This window comes from Rhinolophus hipposideros (assembly GCF_964194185.1).
Source record: "Rhinolophus hipposideros genome assembly, chromosome: 20".
Lineage (NCBI taxonomy): Eukaryota > Metazoa > Chordata > Mammalia > Chiroptera > Rhinolophidae > Rhinolophus > Rhinolophus hipposideros.
In genome coordinates, this window is record NC_138066.1 from 27,072,988 (window position 1) to 27,098,542 (window position 25,555).

The 25,555-nt window shown below is 38.2% G+C and overlaps 1 protein-coding gene across 1 annotated transcript; it reads right to left on the bottom strand.

Moving 5' to 3' along the window:
• Positions 1–237: 237 nt before the first annotated feature.
• Positions 238–24,797, bottom strand: DGKE (diacylglycerol kinase epsilon). Its single transcript, XM_081027657.1, has 12 exons — positions 24,511–24,797; positions 23,819–24,291; positions 16,342–16,501; positions 14,588–14,707; positions 11,966–12,109; positions 11,534–11,691; positions 11,105–11,156; positions 9,883–9,996; positions 8,769–8,840; positions 6,217–6,344; positions 5,863–5,974; positions 238–5,491 (listed from the first exon to the last, which is right to left on the bottom strand). The coding sequence occupies exons 2-12, from the start codon at positions 24,271–24,273 to the stop codon at positions 5,312–5,314; spliced, it is 1,695 nt and encodes a 564-aa protein (XP_080883783.1). The 5' UTR covers positions 24,274–24,291; positions 24,511–24,797; the 3' UTR covers positions 238–5,311.
• Between the last annotated feature and the right edge of the window lie 758 nt (positions 24,798–25,555).

Consider the following 25,555-nt stretch of genomic DNA (forward strand, 5'->3'; position numbering starts at 1 on the left):
GCATGGGAGTGGATGTTTCTCCTAAGTGTCATTCAAGTGTGTACACTCTGTGCCTCATGGCTACAAAAGCCATACAAAGTAAATTTTATATTCTTTCTGTCCAGAAGTACCTGAACCAGAGCTTGCTACATGTTGCATGTTTGTCCTGTGGTAGACCAAGAACCATCTTCTGTGAAACTAACTCAAAGCCACTTATTTTCTTGTTGTGTCCAAGAACAACACAGGATCATACTTGTTAAGGGCTGCACTTTTAATTTTATTAAAAAACAAGCAAACACCTTCAACATATCAAATGCTTTAATTTTACCTTTGTCTGTAGGCAATAACCCCAACTATACAGACCCAACACAACAAAAACAATTAACACAGGGTAATTAAGTGGTAGGTACACAGTTCTGTGGCCAGAGGGGGAGAAAGAGCAAGAGGCCCTTTGGCTGCCTAGTGAAGCCCCACAAGTATCTTCAACACTGGATTCAGAGATCTGATTCAGTCAGTTCACTGCCTTGGATCAGGGCCAAGGACCCAGGGGGCTTTAAACGTGTATAAAACAGAATTACAAATCAGAATGCCAATTTACCTGCAGGGCTCATTTAAGCAGATCAAATTCAAGAGAAAGACTGCTGGCAGAGCCTAGAACTGGAATAACAAATGTTCTTACGAACCACTGTCATCCAGACTTCACAAAGGCCCCTCCTCACTCCAGGAATTTTCTCACAGGTAGCCCAATCTCATGTAATCGGGATGCCCTCTTGCCTGGGCACGATTAGAGGAACAAGGAAAGCCACCTAACTTTCCAGCTCTTTTCATGTCAGTCATGAGATGTGCATTCTGCTTTGACACCGTCCTTCCATGGTGAGGTAGCCCAGGGCATCCTTGCAAAGACCAGGAAGTGTTCTAGGTCTAAGATCAGCAATACAATTCAACTTCTGTATTAGAGGATGACATTTTTTGATTATTTCTCTAGAACCTTGGAACATACCCTTTTGAGAACTGCAAGCCTCATGAACTGACTACAGTCAGGGCCATGAAGGAAAATGTGTGTGTGTATTTACATAACTAAAATTAAATACACAGACCACTTCTCTACTAAAATTAGAAATATGAGAAGCAGGCTAAGCCAGTGCTTTACTATTCAACAAAATGCCTTTAAAATGTGTGAAATAGCCAAGTGGCCATATTCCAAGCAGTAACTAACTGAGACTTCCAAAATATTCTTTTCACCAAAAAAAGGGGGTTTCTGAATATGTAAAAATCAGTAGAAAATTAACCAGGTGTCAGAGTCATTAGAGTAGTGGCCTCCAAACTCTTAAAAAAGAAACACACCACAGTGGAATCTTTTTTTGAGAGGAGGAAATATTTTATCGACTGAAACCTCGTCTTGAGCAGCACCCCCGCCTGGGGCGGCACTGCCTGACGTGAGAAAGAGGAGCCTCTGTGGCGTCCACGCGGGCTCCTGTAGCACTGCTTCTCTGCGCTGCATGGATCGCAGTCCAAAACCTATGGCTCCCCGTCAGAATCTGCGGCACAATTTTTAGGTACTAGAGTTTAGTATACGTATGTCAGCTTGGATAGGATATGAGCAAGTTTTTCACCGAGTTTCTAATTTTAAAAGAAAGATTTGGGGAGAAGAGGGCAGTTAGTGTAGTGAAGAAAAAAAAATTTTAAGAACATCCAGTTAATTCAGTTTTCCTGCGTGGCAGCCATCTGGCAAAAGCCCCCGGGGAACACAAGGCAGAGACCAGTAGCTTGAACATTTCAGTGTACACCAGAAGTACCTGAGGTGCTTGTTAATAAAACCAGAGATGCCTGTGTCCCATATCCAGAGACACTGATTCACAAAGGCATATCCACACTGCTACCCAACTCCCAGGTGGCTTGGAGGGTGCAGATGGCCTGCAGCTCATACTTGGAGAAACAGGAGCTAGGCCTTAAAGGGAAAATTTGAAGAAGGCAGGGACATACTTTTAAAAAGCAAAACCAAAATAGCCTTTTCTGTCTTGTGGCTGAAAACACACCTTCATTCAGAATGGGGTAGAGTAACAACACTATTTTTTCTTTTTTAAATGTCTAGATTTTTCCTTTTTAAAAATAAATCTACCTACATTTCATTGTTCTAAGTTAGGTAGAATTAAAAAAAAATCCTAATATATAAAGTGCTGGGTCTTGCTTCAATATTATCATTTCAAGGAAAAACAACATAAAACTATTATCCATTCTAAGGAAAGTATAACCTTTTCAGCTGTACAAGTACAAATTATGTATTCGGATCCACAGGAATCTATAAATTATAACCTTTAAAGTTTTTTAGTTGGTGCAAATTTAAAATTAACAAATGTTAAATATAACTTTATATTACAAATGCACACTATCTTTTTTTGACATGTTGGTAGTATTCCTTTTTATAGCACAAAAAAGCACTTTACAATTTCGGAGTCACAGTATACTTACAACTCTAAGTAGGCAAACGTATTTCAAAAAGCAAATACTACATGTTTTTGACACACCTTGAAAAATAAAATAATTTTGACTATAAAATTTTTATAAACATTAGCTTATAATTAAGGGTTCACAGCTAATTGTTGCAGAAAAACCTAAAACACACTTAAGATTATGTAATCTTCCCATTAGACAACCTATATTTTAAAACACAAGTCAGTTTGATTTCTATTAAACGTAACAAAGTACTGAAAATTATCACCGTCTACTTCTATGAGGGAATCCATAAGAGCTGCCAGGTATTCAGTGTTTAAGCCACTAAGTTTACCAGGAGTTAGGAATGTATGAGGACAGTAAAAGATGAGAGAAATTGAAACAGACATGGAGATATGCTTTACTTCATATATTTCTTCCTGAGAATATAGAAGCTATGATTTAAAAAAATCAAGACCATTTCAAATGGAACAGGGAAATCTTACGGCAAATTATCTTCTGTAAAGTGTAGAATCCCTGGTAATGTAAACAATCGGTACCTTAATATATAACTTGCAAACACGAGTCTTGTAAATTGTAATTATTTAAAACAAGACACATGCCTATATATTTATTTGAAATGCTAAATAAATGTGCCTAAAAAAGTGAATTTTGCTGAAATAAGATAATGTTTTATAATATAGTATTCCGAAGTAACTTTCCTAAATAAAAATTAAGTCTGAATGAGTGAGTAAGGCAAAAGAAAAACTTCATGAAGGGTCAGTGGGGAAAAAAACCATTGATTATGAAAACTGAAAAACCAATTTGTTTAAATAAATGACGGTGTTGTATATAAACCTGTTCTAAATCCAATGTAACATTATGGTTAGAGTAGTTTTAACAACTAAAAAACTACAATTGTTTTATGTTAATTCTGATATCCCAAATTAACTATATATTCTGATTTTATAATTAGCACTATGAATTATAAATAATATAGTCTAAAGCAAAGTGAACTTAACAGCATTTTTGTAAAATGTAATATCAACCAATTTTGACCATGAATTAAAGAATAAAACTTGTTCTACTAAAAACATGATCAGCCCATAAAAGAAAATCTACAAAACTCTCTCACCACAATAGGTTACCTACCAGGAAAGGTGTATGAATAAGGTGAAACAGACCTGCTCACAAAATCTTTCAGTACTAGAATTTAGCATCTCCCATTGAAATCTGGAAGAGGTTAATTGAAGCAAAATAAAAAGTATCTTATATAATGTACAGACTACAGTATACAGCACTAAGTTGTTCCTGGGCCTGAGGGTGACTGAAATTTAAGTTTACAGCAATTCATGGATGACAGATTTATAATATATCCTTCAGGAGAGCTAATGGTGTTTTGGGGGATACATTCTAATCTTTCAGAGATTAATGTCATGAAAACCACCAAGCACACAAACAGGCTATTTGTTAGAAAAACAACAGATGGGAGGCCCAATGAGTCTAACTACAGGACCTGAAGGAGTAAGTTGGTTCACAAGAGAAGAGCACCCTCTAATGGGTAACCATGAGTCTAGTCCTTCAGTGTTTGGCAGTTGAGAGTCAAATAAAACAATGAAACAAAACTGTCAGTTATCCAAAAGCAGTTTGACAGTGCTTTCAAACCCCTGACCTTTTCTTAAAAAAAAAAAATTAAAAAAAAATTAAGGAATATTTCTGAAGAATGAGAATATCTGTCAGGAGAATTAAATTACGTGTTTTAATTACTTAGTTAATAGGCTACCTTTCTGATTGTGACTAGAATTTATGTGATCAGTTTAACTTATTAAATAAAGCCATGTATTGTAAACACTAAACATGTTACCACAATGAAGAAAATAAATAAGTAAAAAAAATATATCTCTCTCATTTTAAAATAAATATGATATAAACATTTTAGCAGAGGATTCGGAACTTCCCCAGGGGAAATTCTGTTAAGTACTTTGGCTATAAAAAACTACCGTATTTAAAACTACTATAAGATCACTGAAGTTTTAAAACTTATCAAGCATTATTTAACTGTTTTTGAGCAATTAATATGACTAGTAAATTTTCTTTAGTACATTTTTTTTGAATGGGTGACATTGTCTTTTAGTCAAAAGAGATTGGTGTGCCGTCCATCTCGGAACCCATGACTTTCAATCCAGAGTGCTCTCTGAAAATTTTTACCAATTCACCTATGTGGTTCTCTTTGGGCTATATTGGGTTAGAAAGAAGATACTGAATTTCAATTCAACATGGTAATTTCCAGGGGTAACCAAACAACATTTGGGGGTCTGGAAATGCTCCCAAAATAAAAATCATAATACAGATTTTAAGTACTGTCTTTCTTTTACATTTCTCCATGCAGGGTTTCCTGGAAATAAACACATGTGGACCCACATGGTGCGGGGCTGTATGTAGGCATCTAAAAAGGCATGCTGCAGGCGGGCGTCCTGCATCTGAAACCCACCATCCCTTTTCAAAAACGTAAGTTAATTTTTAAACCGTTATGGTGGCACCACGATAAAAAGTAAGATGGAAATGATGTTTTCGTCCCTCAAACGAATAAGGGGTGAGAGTGTACCCTTCAGAGCAAACCTCACTCTCAAACGTAAAGCCATGAAAAAACACTTCACCTTCACGCAACCTTCTGTGACTTTTAAAAAATGAGTATTATGTGATCAAAGTGTTTTGTTGAAAAGAACAGGCATTTGTAAATACCTGGAAGTCTGGCTGTTTTTGGGATGCTATTTACAGAAATGTATACTCATTATACTACGGGTGAAATTAAGACTAAATGGTTGACAAGAGAATTTCTACTTTTGGATGACTGTGTATCTGCTTGTTTGTAAGGATTCTATAGTTTCATTTCCTCGTCCAGCTACTCAGTTTCTTTTACGTCCTCTTGATCTGAAGTACTAGAGATGTCATCATCTGTTTGTTCTCCAGAGAAATACAGCATCAGCGCACGTGTCTTGTGAGTTATGGTGACAGTACAGGGCCCTTGGGCCCATGGCTCCCCGTCCACTTGCATTGGCATTCTGGAGCTCTTCAAAATCAGCTGGCGTCCGGGAACAATAATGAGAAAAAAGTCAGTCCCCAAAAAGTTCTGAAAGGTCTTTTTTAATTACACCATCCATAGTCCTTTAACCCTTCTTAGGGACATTTCTTAGCAAATTAATCTGAATATATCTTTATTCACTGATTGTTTCTAGGAGTCTTTTCCACTGAAGGCTTTATTTCTTCAACTGGATGGAGGGCCTTATTTCCTGTTTCTCCCCATCCCACTCCAGCTCCTGGTGGAGGGCGATCAACAGCGTGGGTTGTAAACCACTGTTTAAGGAAAGCTATAGGATGTCTGCTTTCTTGTACATATCAATGGCTTAGAAATGGACTGGGACAAATTAGCCTGTTAAGTAATACTTCACCTACCCGCACTGTATGTGCTTGTCCTATGCGATAAGGATTTGCCAGTTTCACTTGAATCTGAGCACAGTGGAAAGACCCATATACTCCAACGACTTCCAGTAAACCATCGTCATGCCTAAAATTGGAAAAAGGAAACATGGATTATATGATAAAATAACATAAAATCAGCCATGTCAGGACAATTAGTTTTTAAGGTGGGTGGACCATCAGTTTATTAAACGTTTACATTAATGAGATATATAAAAAAGAAAATTTGAGGGAACAATTTTTAGCAGTTGAGTCTATAAACAACAACAGACTGCTTTAATGAAAACAGTGACATAGACGAACAACCAACCAGATTGCAAACGTACATACCTGGCTAGAGGGTAAGTCTCGTCTCCCATCCCTTCCCAGAGCCTGCAGCCGCCGCCCCAGTAACCGATGTTCAGAACTATAATACCTTCCAAATTCGGCAGTTCTACTCGCTCACCATCCAGTTCTAGCTTTAAAGAAATCCAAGTAGTTAATTATTACAGGGTACATGATTTCCAGGCATATCCACTTAGAATGGACATCCATGTTCATATACTTGAGATATGAGAGGTGCACATATAAGAGAAGACTACTTCCTGCCCTGTGCTCAAGGTAATCTGGCTTTCCCACTGGTCCAATGTTGATTATAAATCAACTATAACTATTATTATTTTTTTCTTACCAAGGTCAACAGTGATGTCTTTTTTGTTAAATTCCATTATTTTCTTCAGGCCTTACCTGCCTTGCTGTTTCAGCAGCACCAGACACTGCTGACCCCTTATCTCTTTTTCTGAAATACTCTCTTCTTCTGCTTTCTGGGCACCAGACTACTCATCTGGATATTCCTCCTCAGTCATGACGGAGAGCTCCGTTTCCTGCCTCACGCTGATGGCATTAGACTCTGGAGGAAAATCTTAGCTATTTCTTCTATATTGTTAATTGCCATCTCTGTGCTGACAGCTATATGTTGCTGTTCCATGACACTGAACTGGGCCAGATCTGTGTATTCAACTGCCCACAAAACACGTCCAACTGACGGTGGCCCCTAAAACTCCTCCGTATAAAACTGAGTTCAGCATCTTCTCTGCACTCCTCCCTACCAATCTGCTTCCCAGGGAAGAGGAGTAACCCAACCCCCCAGGTGCCTAAGCCAGAACCCCAGGAGTTCTCTTTGATTTCTTCACCTTTAGACTCCATGGCCAATTAATCACTAAAAACAGCTGATGTTACTTTCAAGTGTCTACCCGTCTCCATCCTTCCTGATGGCACCCTAGTCCAGCATGGCGTCACTCTTCCCGAAGATGTTCCTCACTGGTCTGCCTCTAGCTTTACTCTCCTCTTAGGCCTCTCTCACAGAGCAGTTGAATCAACACTCATAAAAGGCAAATTTGTCATCCCCCAATCACAACCCTTCAATGGCGTGACTCGGTGCTCAGGATGAAACCCAAGTTCCTGAACAGGCCACTCGGAACCCCTGAACCCCTCTGCCATCTGGCCTCTATTCCTCTCTCCAGCCTCAGCTCTCGCCACTTTCCCTCCTGCAAGCTATGCTGCAGCCTTAACTCACTTGAATATGCCATGTTTTCTCTTGCCTCTGGGCCTTTGCACATACTGCTCTTGGCTAAGAACAATTTTCACTTCCTTCTGCACTTCGCTAATTCTTAATGCTTATATTCCAGCCTGTCACTTCCTCCAGAAAGACTTCCTTATTACAGTTGCTGTCCCTAGTGTTTCTCCAACCCCTAGGTTATGTATTACTCTTATTTATTCGTGTAAGACAGCATGCCTTCCTGCCTTCCTTAACACATCACTTTTCAAACTGTATTGCAATGTGATAGTTTCTTCTCTTTAGACTACAACTTAGTCAGAGCAAGGGATTTGATCACTGTATCGTCAGTACCTAGGACAGTGCCTGGCATTTGTAGGTGGCTTCACACGTATTTTTTCTACAAATAAAATATCAGACAGAAAATAAAGTGCTACCTTCTATGCTTCACTCTACTAATGTTGTCAAAGGCTAAGACAAAGGAAATATGATGAATCAGAAGGAAACTTTTAAAATGGAAAACCTTGCCATTTTCCCTGTGCTATGGCTGCAAAGGCTGTGAGCTAAGTGTTTGCCTAACTGCAGCAGCTTTCCTTGGCTTATGTATAATCAGGCTCGTCACTCCCTGCTCATTCTTGTCACTCTGTTCCCAAGCTGTTGATTGTTTAGCTCTTCCCCTTTTACTTATTTTACTAGTTCTAGGTTTCCCCGTATGATTGTCTTTGTCATTGCTATTAACCATTACAGACTCTTCTTGGAAGCAAGTGAGGAATATATACAAGACTTTGCCATATCATGATTTTAGGGTATACTGTAGCAATAAACAATAATTAAATATCCCATTTTTACTGCTCATACATTTTTATTTTGCTTTAGTATGTAAGAGAGATATATCACCGCCATAATATGAATTAAACTTTGGGTTTAAACTTCCCTCTGAGAGTCCATGATGAGTCAGGCACTGTGTTAGATAACCTCACATTAGTCATCGCATATTAACGGAAGCTGTTTAGCATAAGAGTTAAACAGACTCTAGAATTACATAAACCTGCGTTCAAATCCTGATTACATGTGTATGTGGGCAATTTACTTAATTTCAAACCGTTTTCTCTTTTGCATTTCTCTTCTTAATTTCAAACCCACTTCTCTTCAAAGTGGGACTGTAACAGTACTTGCTTATAGGGCTGTGGTGAGAATTTAGTGGGATAATGTGTATACAGCACTTAGTAAAGTGCCTGGCACACAATAAATACTCCATATATGTTAGCAAAATATGTTAATAGATAATTCAGCACTTTTATTTCAAAATGTTCATAATACAGAGACCACCTAAACTTTAAAAGCTTACCTCAACTTTTTTATTCAAATCTTTACATTCTTGCACTAAACAATCTTTGGTTCCATAGAATAAGTAAACCGCCTATGAGAAATGAACAGAAATTATCATATGAAAACAATCTAACAAACCCTGCAAGAAAAAGACACTGTACCAAAGCTCCCAGACATGAGTGCTAAGTCATGTTACCTTAAGAGTGGATTAGATACTGATGGGAAGAAGGGGCCCAATTACTTTTGAGTTCAATTAGCCATTTTTTAGGGGAATATCGGATAGGGATGGTTTGTTCCTAGATGGTGTTTTCTCCCCGTTATCAAAAAAGCTACATTTTTATAAAGAAATACTGTATTAAAATTAGAAAAAGTCCACCTTTTTCTAGCACTTGAGATTACTTAATGAAAGCAATAGAGATAAATCTAGCCAACATTTTATAGTCACTTTTGAATATTCAAAGGTTGATGGAAGCACTGAGAATGTTAATTACCACTTGTATAAACAGCGATACTTACTGCCTTAGGATCTATGTCCATAAAAGGATACTATTTGGAAATTCAAAATATTTGTAAAATAGAACCAGGAGCAAAACTGTTTTTGCATTTATTTTTCCCATCCTATTGCTCAATCACCAACAGTCATTAAAAAAAATTCCAAGACAAAACTTCCACCAAAGGAATCCACTGTACTAGAAACCAGAGCAAAGATCCCCGTTAAAAGCCATGGTAAACAAACTGTTCCTTCTCTTACCTTTTGGAGTATTTTCAAGCCAATGGAATCTATTTTTCCTATAACAACTTCACCAAAAATTTATCCTGCCTAAAATTTTTTTCCAATTTTAGTTGCCATTTAAGTAAGATAAGCTATCATATATTCCACTTAGTTGCCCTCTAAGCAAAATATGCTGTAAAACATTTCAACTTTAAATTTAAAAAAGTGTGCTATAATGATAAAATACTTTAATAAAATACATTTAAGGATCTAATTTGACAGTCTTACACAAAGCAGAGGTCAGTGTTCTCATAAGTTAGTTGTATCTGAATCTACTTGAGAAAGTGCTAGATAGAATTGAACCATTGATTTTTACTGTACCTTCGGTGATAAGCAGGAAATGTTATTTTATCCAACACACCTTATTAAGAATTCTGCTAGAAAACAGAGATGGTGACTTTTCACGATGAGCATGAAAATTGAGAGCCATTAGAGCATCAGGTCCAATAGAAAAATAGTTGTTCATTGTGAATTCCTATGGAAAAGGGTAATAAGAAGCACCAGATTATGCTTCAGCCCAAGCCTGTCAGATATTAAGTATGTCAATCTTAGTTTTTATGTTCTTTGTGAAAATTTAATACTTCCTGCATTTACCCTTCACATAGAGCTATTTTATGCTATCTAGTAATAAAACTTCAGTTCAAAGGCTGATCAGTATAGACATAAATTTCCCTTCCATTTCTGTTTAATATGCTACACCTCAGATCTTATCATCTAGGATGGCTCTACTTGGCACCCAGGCTTTCCACTCCTGTGGTCCCGTTACATTTGCTTCTATCAGTCTCAATCCAGGCTACTGGTCCTACCCAACCTGGCCTGGATTCCTCAGTCTACAGCTTCAGCTCTGTCTTGTTCCTGAGCAATACGCCTGAATCTCCAACTTCTTGTTCAAGGCTCCACAGCCTCAAGGTTGACAGGCCCAAAATCTAACTCATTTTCTTCCATCTCAAACCTGAAAGTCTCTCTATTTTTCTTATCTTAGTTAATGTCCTTTCCATACATCCAGCCATAAAAACTAGAACTCTGGTGGTAATGGGTTATTTTTTCTCTTCCTCTAATACCAATCAGCTGTCAACTCTTGATCAAGTCCACCTCTAAAATGTCTTTGAGTTGTCCTCATCCTAAGATCCCCCTTGTTTTGTTCTTGTGCAGGTTTCTAAGCTCTTTTCACACTATCTCCAGAGCATCTTTTTAAACATACAGATCTGCTCTCTTTGTATTATTTGCTATTTGCTAACCAAGAACTGTACTGTCTGGTCTTTATTTCCTCTGCTGGGAAAGTCTTGTTCCTTTGTCTGTTGATCTAAATTTATCTACCTCTTAAGGACCAAGTCACATGTGACCTCCCCTGAAGTCTTTTCAGCCTGGTCTACCAGGGCCGAACCAAGCACCCTTGCCCGGGCTCTCTCCCACAGCACTCTTTACAATCCCACTCAGGAGCTGTGCAGGTGAGAGGATCAGGCCTGTGTCTGATCAGAGACAAGCACCAGGCCTGGGTCCCACCACAGTGCCACGTCTTATACAGTGGAGGCACTCCATCGTGTTCGCTGACACTACCTGCAACCGAAGCCCTAAAAACATACCTTGGGTTTTCTCAAGTTGTAGTATCCTTTATTTGTTACTTGAACTTTCCATCTAAAAAACGGAAGTTAAAAAAAACTTGTGATTATTTCCAACTTAATTGACAGTTAATTAAAATTATTATCAATCAACTCTGGATGCGTGGGAGTGAGGTCCTTCTATTAAAATAACATTTGAAAAACTAAGCACATCTAAGTGAGTATGTGAGTATGCAAAATTTGAGATAAGTTAATTGGCTAACTTATGACTTCAGTCCTTACATAACAACAAAATATACAACAACAAAATAAAACACTAGCAACTACATGTAAGTACAACTAATGTAGTCTTTTACTTTTAAATTCCATTTAATTTTCACAAGAGTTTATTTACAAACCAAACAATACTCTCAAAGCTCAAGAAGTCTACTTTTTTGGGGAAGTGTGACTTACCTGTCCAGTTTAATTCCATCTGCTTCCATCACATTTCTTAAGACCTGTGTGACTGGGATTTCTCCTGCATAACCTGTACCCCAACCCAACGTATTGGATAGATCGTTGCCTGTTCCCAGAGGCAAGACCGCAACTTGTGGAATGTATTTTTCTTGTCCCTAGAATATGCAAGACATAGCTTAGATTTTTCTCTTCAGACTGTTTGTAGGTCAATAACATTTGGTCAATAAAACTTAAAGACCAAAGCAATAACAGATACAAATATAACAACTGTATGTTGTTTTGCTAATGCTAACTGCTTAATGATAATATTCAAAATTGGTAATGCCTTCTCAGATTCATCTGCATAATAAACATATAACCAAAACATATACTGTACAGTCATCTTGGAAGTGCTTCTGTGAAAGGCAAGCATGTCGTAAAGGTAGGTACCTTAATCTTCATTCCATCGACTGCATCCAGGACCCAGCCCACAGTCCCATCCCCTCCACAAACAAGTACTCGAGCTGAGTGGGGAGGAAGCAGAGTACAGAGTTGTAGGGCTTTGAGAGGGGGAGTTTTAGTTACGTCAAAAACCTAGACATGAAAGAAAAGAAAACACTTATTTTCATCCAGCACTGTCCTCCATTTGTGAGGAAGATTTCCCTCTAGATGAATACAGATGTGGTTAAGTAACAAGACTGGCTACAATGCATCCATCTTTAACAATATGCCAGGCTCTGGGCCAGATTCCTTTTTTCTTTTGCATCTTTTAAAACTTTAAAAACAAATTAATTTATTTTCCAATTATAGTTGATGTACAATATTAGTTTCAGATGTATAACATAGTGATTAGACATTTATATAACTTATCAAGTGATCCCCGACTAGTCTAGTACCCATCTGACTCTATAGAGTTATTACAATATTGACTGGATTCCCTATCCTGTACATTATATCCCCATGACTGTTTTCATTACAGGCAATTTGTATTTCTTAATCCCTTTCACCTTTTCATCCATTCCCCTAACCACACTCCCATCTGGAAACCATCAGTTTATTCTCTTGATCTATGAATTTGTTTCTGTTTCGTTTGTTCCTTTCTTTTGTGTTCCAGAGTCCACATGTAAGTTAAATAATATAGTATTTGTCTGTCTCAGTCTGACTTATTTCACTTAGCATAATACCCGCTAGGTCCATCCATGTTGCTGCAAATGGCAAGATTTCATTGTATTGTTTTTCTTTTAATGGCTGAGTATAGTCCATTGTATATGTACCACCTCTTCTTTATGTATTTTTCTATCGATGGACACATAGGTTGCTTCCATATCTTGGCTATTGTAAATAGCGCTGCCATGAACATAGGGGTGCATGTCTTTTCAAATTAAATGTTTTGGATTTCTTCATATAAATACCTGAAGTGGAATTATGCCAGACTCTTAATAGTCATTGTGGCTCATCCCAATACTGTCCCTACAAAGCACGAGTAGGCCTCATTCTATTCACCAGGAAATCAAGACACAGGAAAGTTCAACAGCGTGCCTAAGATTCCCCTGCTAATTAAGTGCTGACATACAGATTCAATCCTATAGTCTATTATACAACACTCCTTCCTTCCTGTTCACATGAAACCAGAATGTACTAGGTTCACCTTTAACTAGTACTTCATACTTTATACTGGATTTAAAAAATCCAGTATTAGTGTTAAGTCAGTACACATTTCTGGAAAACAATTTTGCAATATGAATAAAATGACAAAATATGCAAGGATCCTTGATATTTATAATTCTGTAAATGATCTAGGAAAATATTCCAAAAGACAGAAGTACCATGAATAAAGGTATTCAATGTGGTGTTATTTATAATTGCATAACCATAGACAAACTCAACTTCCAACAGCAGGAGACTGGATAAACATGTTATATCTATTTGAATAATTAATTATTACATATATAATTATGAGGACTTTTTTACAACATGGAAAACTATTTATACTTTTAAGTAAACAGAATGCAAATTTGTACCTAGATTATTGTTACAGTAACGTTAACATGGAAATGTGTAGATAATTCATGGAAAGAACACAAAAAAGTGAACACAACTGAGGTGTTTAAGTGGGGAAAATGCAGGTGATTTTCTTTCCTTTTTTATTATTTTTATAATTTCCTTAAGGTGTATAATGTTGAAAGGGAAAAATACAAATTGGAAGGAAAAAAATTATTGCATTTCTGATCATTGTACAATAGGTTCTTTAGTTCTTTGAAGTAGAAGCTGCTAGCATGTAACCTCAGTCTTAATGTTGTGAACCTTTTATTCTTATTTTTTAATTGAGATATAATTTACATATAATGAAATCCACCCACTTCAAGTAAACATTTAAGTGATTTTTAGTAAGTTTCCTGAGTTGTGCAACCCCCACCATAATCCAGTTTAGAACTTTCATCTCTCCACTGAGATCCCTCAGTGTCCATGTGCGTGACTTCCAATTTCCAGGCAACCATGAATGTACTGTTTCTACAGATTTGCCCTTTGTGGGCACAGCACATTAACTGAATCATACAATAGGGACCTCCTGCATCTGGCTTCTTTCACTTAGCATGTTTTTGAGGTTCATTCATTTTACGATGTATCTATCAGTAGTTAGTTCCTTTTTACCACTGAATAACATTTCATTGTATGGGTACGTAACATTTTGTTTTGATGGACAGTCCCGTTGTTTCCACTTTTTGGCTATTATGAATAATGCTGCTATGAACATTTGCATAAAAGTCTTTATAGAACATATTTTTCATTTCCCTTGGGTAGATTCCTAAATATGGGATTGTTAGGTGGTATGGTAAATATATGTTTAACATTTTAGGAAATTGTCAAACTGTTTTCTAATGTGGCTGCACCATTTTAAATCTTTACCTCTTTCTCCACATATTCAAATGGCTTGATACTTTTATAATTATTATTCTTTTTTATAATCATTGATTGCTGGTCTAAAGCATTAACAACTATTACAAATTAGGAAAAATGAGAAGCTAAAAATGAAAAGATTAATATGGAAAGGAAGGTTTTCTCTTTAGTTACCTGGACTGGATTTAGAAGGATCCTGAATTCTCCCAACAGCCCTTCTCCCATGTTAGTTCCACTACGAGAGTTGGCCAGGATTATCAATGGAGTCCACTGCTTTCCAAGCTTAGAGGCTAGCTAAAAAAATTAAAATGAGTGAAAATGGTTAAGAATCTCAAAACTGGTGAGCAATAAAGTTTTCACTTCTTGATAACAACAGTGCTGTAATTTACTGAGAGAAAAATAACTATCCTAGAACATTCAATACAATATAAAAATCAAAGAATTCTAAGAATGAAAAGGGACCTTAGAGATGAACTAATTTAACTTCCACTTAATGTATAATATAATCCTCTTTTATATTATTCTAGCTAAGTCCTCTAGTATACGCATGGATACTTATGTAAGAAGGAAATCACTAACAGGCAGCCCCATTTCATTGCTAAATCAAATTATTAGAAAGTATTCAACTAAATTGAGTTAAAAATATGTCTTTCAATAAGTTTTATTCATTGTTCTAATTTTGCATCCTGAAGCAAATAGAAGTAATTTCATTTGTTCTTCCCTGTAACTGTTACGCTCAAACACCTGAAGCATTATGCCTTTCGTTAGTCTTGTCTCCTAGGCAATGCATTTTAAGTTCTTTCAACCCTTCATAGAATGGACATTGAATTTCTCTGCTCTTTTATCTTAACTGTCCTTTTCTGGATATATTCTAATGTATTTTAGTTTGTAACTTTTTTGTTTTTTAAATTTTAAATGGAGTCCTCAGAAATAGGTTCAAGAATCCAGATTTGTATAAAGTCCAAAGTCAAATGAAATTGTTTTTCTAACCTAACAATGTCTGTCTTCTACACTTCACTTGTGGATATAGACACTAATGAAGGTGTTCTGTGGTTTTTCATAGTGGTTCTCATCCCTTTTGATTGCAGATTGAATTCAGACTCATAAGGGGTTGTATATTTAAAAATATATATCACAACAACATTAAACATGTTTTTAAATTTTAAAATGCCTTTCTTTTGCAGGAATATTGACAAAGATGACATTTAAGATATAAAATCCTAACTTGGAAAAGACACAGTTTGATTTTAAAATAAAATAGTTCAACTATTTTGGCATACTCAAATAGGAAATTAATGCAAATTTTTATAGTGATTCCTAAGAGCTACATAAAGACTGAGAGATATATTTACATTGATTTTCACACAAACATACTGTAAAGTGTTAACAGCTTTAATGTTCAACATTATTTGTGGCAGCATTTAATGTGCAATGTAAACTTATCTGTAGGCACCCTATGTAGAGCTCCAAATGGAAAAATTCTTTTAGAACAATTTGGTTTTTTTTGTTGTTCTTTCAGAACAATCTATGTTTTCTTTTCACTGACAATAATCATGAATGCCATACCTGGCTCTTCATCAGAATCATCTGAGGACCTTAAAAAAATATGGATTCCTGGGACCTTCCCTAGACCTACTAAATCACACATGGTGATGGGGATGGATTTAGGAATCTATATTTTCAAAAAGCTCCCCAAGTGATTCAGATGCAGGCAGTGATTTAGAAACCACTAATATAACACTTCCAATTTCCCTTTAGACATGAAAGAATTTAAGAGCCAAAATTTGTGGCACATCTCTAGGAACTGGGTAGGGTTTTATGGTTTACCATGATTCTGCTCACACACACACAGTCATAACTGGGTCACACATGGACTTAAACTACTTTCTGGAAATCAATTACATAAGGAAAAAATAAACTCTGATTACCACTGCATAATCTGTTCTTTTGTCTTTACGCATCTGATGGATAGAGGTTAAATAACTCGGTGGAATGATGAGGTTTTTGAATTCTCCAAAGTCACACTTTTCATTCTTTATGCTATTTTTCATGCACTCATCATGTACTGTTGTCTGACACCAAATGCATCTGAAGGAGGGAAGAAGCAAAGACAATAATTAGTTTAAAACCATAATCTTACTGATCTAGAGACCTATAATTTTTCTCAAAAAAAAAATTAAAACAGTAATTTCCTCACTATTGAACATAAAATCTGGCAAATAAAAGATTTATAACTGTATTTGCGTAGGAGAAAACAGAGCAATGAAGTTTGAACATACTGGGCGGTTTAACAGTGGTTCTTAAAGCGTAGTGCAGGGTCCCCAAGATCCTTTCAGGGCTTCTGTGAGGTTAAGGTCATTTTAATATTAGTAACAACAGTCAGATGCTATTTCACCCTCATTCTCTCAAAAGTGCACAGCGGAGTTTTCTAGAAGCTGTATGACATATGCTGCATCAATAAACTGAATGCAGAAGCAGACAGGAGAATCCAGTTGACTTCTAAGCCAAAGGAATACACCAAAAATGTAAAACAATGTCACTGTTCTCATGAACTTTTCATTTGTTTTATTTTGATAAAAATACATTATTTATGTTACCATTACCAATCTCTTAAAAAACACTTAAACAACTTCTCAGTTTAATAATAATTTATAACGTGGTGAATCTCAATGGATATAATCCACATAAACAAGAGCTGATCTAGAACAGTAGTTCTGTGTATTATTTATTTGTGCTTTGGCTGAATTAGGTCTGTGAGGCCTAAAGTCCTTACTGCTTAAATGCTCCACTGGCCTGCGTCCTCGAAACGTTCCTCAGGATCCAGTTTGAAAATATCTTCACTATATAACCATCTGTGAACACTAGTAAATATAGTAAGCTAGTCCATTTCTTATCGGCAGTTAATACAAAACTAATCTATAGGCTTGCATGTGAAATACAGACAGAAGACAGGTACATTCCGATCTGCCTCTACATTTGAAGTCAGCAGGGACTATGCTGGTAAAGGTCCTGGTTCCTATTACTAATCTGCTAGTGTTTCATCCTCTCACAGATAAGGCAGCTCTGTTCGGACAAAAGCAGGCCGGCACAAAATAATGGTCATAATTAAATGAATAATTAAAAAACGAGGACAAGGACTCTTTCCAAGATCGACTCTCTTGGCCTTCTATTTTAAGGTTGTTTTTTTCTGGGTGGATGTTCAGATTTGTCAAGTAATTACTGCTGTTTACTGCTGAAAGGAGTTATCTGCACGATCCGTTAAAGAGAAAACTGCAAAATAACTTGCACATAACCTTTGTTGAGACTTGTTTTCAAACTGTAGTAGATTACCTGTGTGGCTCAAGTTTGGTACCTCCGCCCACTGCTCTTTAAAATAGTATGTTATTATTTTAAAATAGTATGTTTAAAATAGTATGTTATTATTGAAAATAATCTGACAGGATACCCACCGAATTATTTCACAGTGGTTTTCTTTGGGAAGAGAAGTGGGACTGAGGGATGAGAACATTCACTTTTTACTCTACATTCTTTTATAAGTTGTTTGAGTTTCTAAAAATCAGAATATATTCGTGAACTGCTTGTATATACAACTTTTAAAATTGTAGTTTAAATTAGATAATATCTGCTTATGCTTGAGAATTTAGGAAATACGGACAGACATAAAACTCATCCAAGTATAGTTACTCTTAACTTTTTGATATACTTATTCTCAGTTTTCTAGTACCTAAATGTTTAGTTTTCAGGTTAGGGATTATATATATATATATATATATATATATATATATATACACACACACACACACACACACACACACACACACACACATATCTGGATAGTACTTTTCTTCCCACACTGTTATCATGAATATTGTATACCATTAAATATTTTTCAAAAACATGGTTTGTAAAGAACATACACTATCACATCATATGGACAAACCATCATTTATTTAACCCGTTTTTGTTTTTTCCCCAAACATTGAGATAGTTTGCTTTTCTAAGGATAAACACCTTGGTTAAAAACCTTAAACATAAATGAAATTATTTTCCTGGGATCTTAGAAGTCAAGTTACTGAATCAAAGGACATGCATTTTCCTAAGGTTCTTGATACTGTGTTTTCCCCAAAATAAGACCTAGCTAGACAATCAACTCTAATGAGTCTTTTGGAGCAAAAATTAATATAAGACCTGGTCTCATATTGTATTATATTATCTAAGACCCGGTCTTATATTATAGTAAATAAGGCTGGGTCTCATATTAAGTCTTGCTCCAAAAAAAGCATTAGAGGTGATTGTCCAGCTCGGTCTCATTTTCGGGGAAACACTGTATGTCTGTCCAATGTGCTTGTTATCAGCACAGGAAGATATCCACCATATCTAACACCTGCTAATGCTGCTCCTTAGTACTTAACATTTTTTCTTTAATAATTTGATAGACAAAAAAAGTATTTTGTTGTTTTATTGGAGGTCTTTGATCACCAGGTGAAGGTGAATTTTCTGTCATATGTATTGCAAATTTGTTTCAGTTTTCCTTTAAAGTTACTTTTTAATATACTTAAACTTTATTTTTTTGATAGGTCTATATTTCCCTTTGTGGTTTATTTCAATGCTTTTATACTGTGAAGTCCTTTACTATTTTCAAATTAGATAAATACTCACCTATATTTATTCCCCATCCCCTGCCTCACAATTCATTTTTCATATTTATGTCTTTAATTCAGTGCTTCTTAACCTTCTGGGGCTATAAGTCCATTGAGAACCTCATTAAAGTATCAGGCTGTCCTGGAACCTTATGTATCTATGAACTAAGAACCCTGGTTTTAATCTATCTGGAGTTTATTTTGGTGGATAGTGTGATATTGGTGTGATACAAAGATCTAACCCTTTTTCCTTCAGAGAGCACTTGTCTTAGTGTGATTTATAAAATAATCTTTTCTATCCCCACTGATTTCTGCCACCTTTATTATTTATTACTAAATTCTCTTAGATTTTCAGAAAAGATTCTTTGACCCAATAGGATGGCTATTACCATCCTTTGCTCTGTAAAGGTAAAGCCAAAATACTTACTGGTTATTCAGCACTATACTTTTCCTCAGAAATACCATTCAAAACTGAGACCTGTTCTCTTTAAATCTTTGGTAATTAGTATTTAACTGGATATAAATTTAACACGGGAAAACAAGACATTACTAATAATGTCTTGATATTTTAGTTTCAGTAATCATGTCATTGAGTAATTGCTTATGATCATTATTTTCCCCCAACTTTTTACTCTGAAAAATTTTAAACTACGTAGAAGTCAAAAGAATAGAAAAATGAGTAACCTTAAACCAACCTTTCACTCTGATTCTTAATTACATCCTCCCACAGTTGCTTTTTCTGTTTCAATATAAACTCCTTTTGCTGCATCATTTGAAAGTAAATTGCAGACATTATGAGATCTCACTTTTCAATACTTCAGCTAGCATTTCCAAAAAACAAGGATAGTCTTCTTGCTTTTTAAAAATGTTTTGCATTAAAATTATTTTTTACAGTGAACACAGGTATATTTAATCCATCTTATTTTTGGTGCATTTCAAGTAAATTACAGATATTAGAATACTTTCTAGATACCTCAGCAAGCAGGTGTCATTACCTAGATTTGTTATTTGTTTATAGGGTATTTTCTTTTCATGTAAAATTTACATACAATGAAATGTACAAATATGTCCATTTGCTGAGTTTTGACAAATGAACATATTCATGTAACTCAAACCCTCATCAAGACATAGAAAATACCCCATGTGCCATTCTTATGCAGGAGTATGACTGTTTTATTTAAAAACAACAACAACAAAATTTCACAGGGGGGAAAAAAACTGCTGGCAACACTGCTTGTTATTTTCTCTACTGTTACCTGTTCACCATAGTTCTCTTCCCATAGTATGCTAGAAGCAGCTGCAAAATTACATGAGAAATTGAGATAATCATTTTTGAAATTCACACTAGAAAAGGGGTCAACAAACTATGTATACATCTGCTGCCTGATTTTGTGAATCAAGTTTTATTGGAAGATAGCTACGTCCATTCATTTATGTATTGTTTATGGCTGGTTTTGTACTATGATGGATGGTAGAGTTAAGTAATTATGACAGACCATATGGTGTGCAAAGCCTAAAATACTTGGATATGACTTTTTACAGAAAAGGTTTGCCTATCTGAGCTCTAGATGATTTGCTATCTTTCATTGTTTCAGATAATTAATGAAATGAATAAACACATATCAATGGAACACAGAAATATAAAATTGAAAATCAAAGCCGAGACCAAAGCTGCCAATGTAATTACCTTTTAAGAGTCAGATTTATTAATCATTGTGTGTGTGTGTGTGTGTGTGTGTGTGTGTGTGTGTGTATGGAGTGGAATGTAATGAACAAAGGCCTTATAATTAAAAAGGCACCTTAAGTTTTCTTAATGAGACAGAACACTATAAGGAATAAAGGTTTATTTAATAAATGTAATGAATACTTAAAAATATAACTGAATTTCCTTTTAGTTAGATGAAAAAAAGGAAGTATAATAAAGAAAGAGTGATTAAGACACTAGGTGCAGAAGTATTTTGTAGTGGTTGGGAGTAAAGGCAGGAAAACACTCACGCACACAAAAAGCTATAGGAAAAGTAGAATCCAGCACAGTGTCTAGCACAAAATAGATGCTCGATATATGAAAACTAATGATTGATTGAGTATAAATTAAAAGGCCCTTGTCACTTATCTGCAGAGTTTAACTGGGCTGCAGACTTTAAAACCGGGTATCACTTGTCATTACCGCCCTTTGAAATGCTGACTTGTTGAACAGTCTTCATAATTCATTTAAAATCTCAGACTGAGATTTTACGCAGGTGGTGGTAGACGAGACTAGGAGGGCAGGCAAGGTCCCCTCCACCTGGCCCCCATGCTTGATAAAATCCAGAGAGAGACAGTCTGGTCTATGTTTAAAAGTTCTAAATAGATATTTATCTTGTTTCTCATTCTAAAATACTTCATTCCTACAGAAGGTCATAGCAGATTGTAATACTGAATAAAATTACTGGCTAAAATAAATCAGAACACTGCAGACTATGTACCCCTTCAGGATACGGTGCTCTTCTCTCCTGGGAATAATGAACACTTCCTAAATTACACAGAGATAATTTCTACCATGGGTGAGGGATTCTAGCACGCTTGGAACATACTGCTAAGCAACCAGTAAGAACAAGCTAATAAGGAAAAGGAGATCTATCATCACAAACATTCACTGTGCTCAAAGGGGAAGGACACAAAATTCAGGACAGAGGCTCATGTTTAAAAAGCTACATAAATATACGCAGTGGTTCTCCAACTTCAGAATTACCTGCAGGGCCTGTTAAAGCAAAGATTGCTAGTCCCCAGCCCAGGTTTCCGATTCATTGGGTCTGGGGTACGGCTAGCGTTGCCAGGAAAAACAGAAGATGCTCAGTTAAATTTGAATTTCAGATAAATAGCAAATAATTTTTTGGTGTAAGTATGTCCCAAATAGAGCAAAAATTTTATTTTTATTTTGTTTGCTAAATCTGGCAACCTTAGAATTTACGTTTCTAACAGGTTTCCAAGTGATTCTGACGCTGGTGGTCTGTGGTCCTTACTTTGAGAACCACCTAGAAACAGGACATTATGTCATCATCAAGAAGGAAAAATTGGGGGCCTGGGGTGAGTACATCAGGGAAGGGTTCCTGGAGGAAAGGGCATGCGATGAGTCTTCAAGGAATCCTAGAAGCTAGCCAGGAGAAGGATACTTAAGACAGAGAGGAAAGCCTTGAGAAAAAGGACAGTAAGAAAAAGTCTGATATTTTAGGGAAACTACAGCCAGCCCGAGGTTCCTGGTCTACAAAGTTTAACGCAGGTGGTGGTAGACGAGACTAGGAGGGCAGGCAAGGTCCAGAGAGTGTGTAGGACCTTGTGTACTGTGTTAAGCACTTAGAGTTTACATTGAAAGGCAATCAGTGTATGTGATGGGGGCAACTGAAGGGTTTTAAGTAGAGCAGGGACCGCATCGGATATGAATTTCTAGAAAGATCATTTGAGTGGAGGATCAGAGTGCTGTGTATGTGAAATGCAGTTAAGGTATTTATGGAAGCCGCTTTTATCCAATTCTGCACAGACACAAAGAAGGGAAAGAAATAAAACATACTCAATTCAAGCCGTTTTGAACTAATCCCAACTCTTGAAGACTAATGCGTACCTATAGAAAGAATTATGAAATTGGTAACCTAGCTCTCACTCATGCTAAAAGGACAACATCTAAATTTCAGAGACCAAACAAAAATGAATGGTCACAAAACTCTGTAGTTGTTTAAAATATATTTTTTGGAGAAGTTTTCTTGAGTCTAAAACTATTTAAAATAAGATTTAAAGAGAGGTGTTGACATAACAGTGCTCACGCAGTTTTTTTTAAAAAGGGATTAAAAAAAAAAAACAGACAAAAAAGTAACTTGCTATCTAGTGCCAGCTTTCTATTTCAGTTCTTAAGCATGTTTAGAAGGCTTTCTACTGTCAGAAATAAAACTCATCACAATGAAGATATCCAGATTTAGGGCTGAGACAAGGCTAGGTATTACTAGTATTCCTAACCCTGTCCTGCGGGTTAGAATTCCTGGATGCCTGTTCTATTTTATCACTGAGTAAAATTCTCTCAACTGTAAAATGAGTTAGAATAGAAGATCTACAAAGCAGCATCATCCCCTTTCATTACCAATCTCTAACATGAGCAAAGGACATCTTCACCTATTTTCAGACAACATTTAAGAACACAAATGTGTTTCCCAGAGTGTATTTAAAAGTCATTAAAATATTTTTGGCTTAATCAAAATCACTTGTCTAAGATGCTGCATCTCCCTTTAAGTGTACTATTGTCACTATAGCACCAAAACCTATATTTGAAACAGGTACTTAAAGCGCTGCTTTGGAATGACACTTGTTGTCCTTGTACATTCATGATACAACACTGAGGGTGAATCAGTGTTGCGACTGTAGGGAAAAGTTAATTGGCCCACAGTTCATTTTTCCTTCTGTAAAATGGAAATAATCAACAGCAACAAAACCTAAACTAGAACATACAGGGGCCATGAAATATACAGCACTTAAGAGACCTCCGTATGAAAGCCAAGAGCCTACAAAACAGCAAACAAAACAGCAGATTGGCTGAGGAGCGAGGCCAAATGCATCATCTCGGCATATGACTTGCAAAGCTGCCCTGCTTGTACAATACCAGGGACGTTCATTAGCTTGTTTCCGCCAAGTGGGCAGTTGGGGCCATGTGTAGAGATCAACGCTGGCCTCTACACCCACGCCATGAAGCGCTGACTCTTACCACGCATCGTGGAACAATCAGCACCCACCAAGGTCGTACCTGTAATCGCAGAGCTTGGGCTGATTGCCGCACTGCTGCTTGCAAACCACACAGTGGCTGCACAGGGGGACGTTGCCCCGGATCCAGTGGTGGGGCATGGCGTCCAGGGCCCTGCCGTCATTCTTGAGCATGATCTCCTTGCACTGGAAGCGCTTGTCGGCCTTCTTGAGGCAGCCCTCGTCCACGCGCAGCCCGCAGCAGTCGCAGAAGGCGCCCTGCAGGATGTGCTGCGCGCACACGCAGCAGTAGGTGGGATGGCTGAAAAGGTCCGTGTCGCGCCACCCGTGCTTGCTCTTGCGGAAGATCTCCTTGCGGTGCAGCTGCCGGCGCGACCGCTGAAAGCTGCACCAGAAGGTGATGAGCACGGGCAGCAGGACCGCGCACAAAGTCCACAGGATCAGGTGCCCGTCCGCAAACAGGCCCACGGAGGGCTGCGGCCGCTTCTCCCCTTCCATCTTCCGCAAGGACGATTCCTAGTTAGGAGAGACACAGGCGGCGTCCCCCGCGGGCTCGCCTTCCGGATTTCAGGGGATGCTCAAGGGGCTCTCGGCTCCCTTCCGGGGGAGCACGCGCCCCGACCTCCGAGCCCCCGGCCCGCCCAGCCCACCGACTGGTGGCGCCGAGGGGGCGGTGCCCAGCGCGGGCACGCTCGGGCCCTCCCTCCTCCTCACGCCCAGCCGCCGCCGACTCACCTGGCCTGGCACAGGACGGGGCGCACTGCAAGCTGGCTGCGCTCCGCGGGAAGCCGGGGGCTCCGGGCGCGATGGCGCACGTGGGCCGCGCGGCGCGGGACGGCGTCGGTGACCGTTAGCTCGGGCTGCGCACTCCCCGCGGGGGCGCCAACAGCTGCAGCCAGCCGCTCCGGGCTAGTGCGGCCCCCGCAGGCCCCCTCTCGCCCTCCCGCCAGCCGCGCCGCCCCGCGCCCCCGTTCTGTCCAGAGGCCTCGGCCCCGCTCGCTCCTGGGGCCCTTCCTCGCGCTGGGCGGAGGCGCGGTTCCGGGCGCCAGGCCTCCGGCCGCCCTCTCACCCTGGCGACGCCGCGCGCAGGAGCGGGTAGGCGGGGGCCGCGGGTAGGGGCGGGGCGCGGGGGGCGGGGGGCGGGGCCTGCGGCTCGAGCCTGGGGTGGGGCGGAGGTGTGAGGTGGGACGCGAGGGCCGATAGGCCCGAGGGGGCGGGGCCTTGGCAAGAGGGTGGGGCTGCACGGAAGGGGCGGGGCCACGCGGGTTCGGCTCGGGCAGAACGGTGGGCGGAGTAACAAGAAGGTGGGGGCGTTGGAGAGGATGGGTGGTTGAGCCCTTTAAGTCTGCAACCGTAGGAGCGGGGGGGGGGGCCACCAGGTAGGTTCCCAATGTTTTGTATTGCGTTTAATAACTTATTTATTAGCAACACAGTGGTTTTGCTCTCACCCAAATGTTTATGATATTCTTAGTGGCAATGGGATTCCATGTGCTTCATTATTTTTGAAAAATCTTGATGAACACTTTGATGCAGCAATTCAAAACACTTGTTCTGAGTTCATTTTCTCTGAACGCTTAGTTTCATGGTTTTGGGAACCAAAAAGGCACTTCAGAAAGAAATGTGGACCCCAGTGGAGAACAGGCCATAGAAAGTTCTAGTATGAATTATTTACAGTGTGGGTTAAGATTATCTATGACCCTCAACTTCCCCTCCTTACTGTCTGATGGAGGTGGGAGCTGGCACAGTTTTGATGTTGGAAGGGAGAAAACTGGCAGTTTTG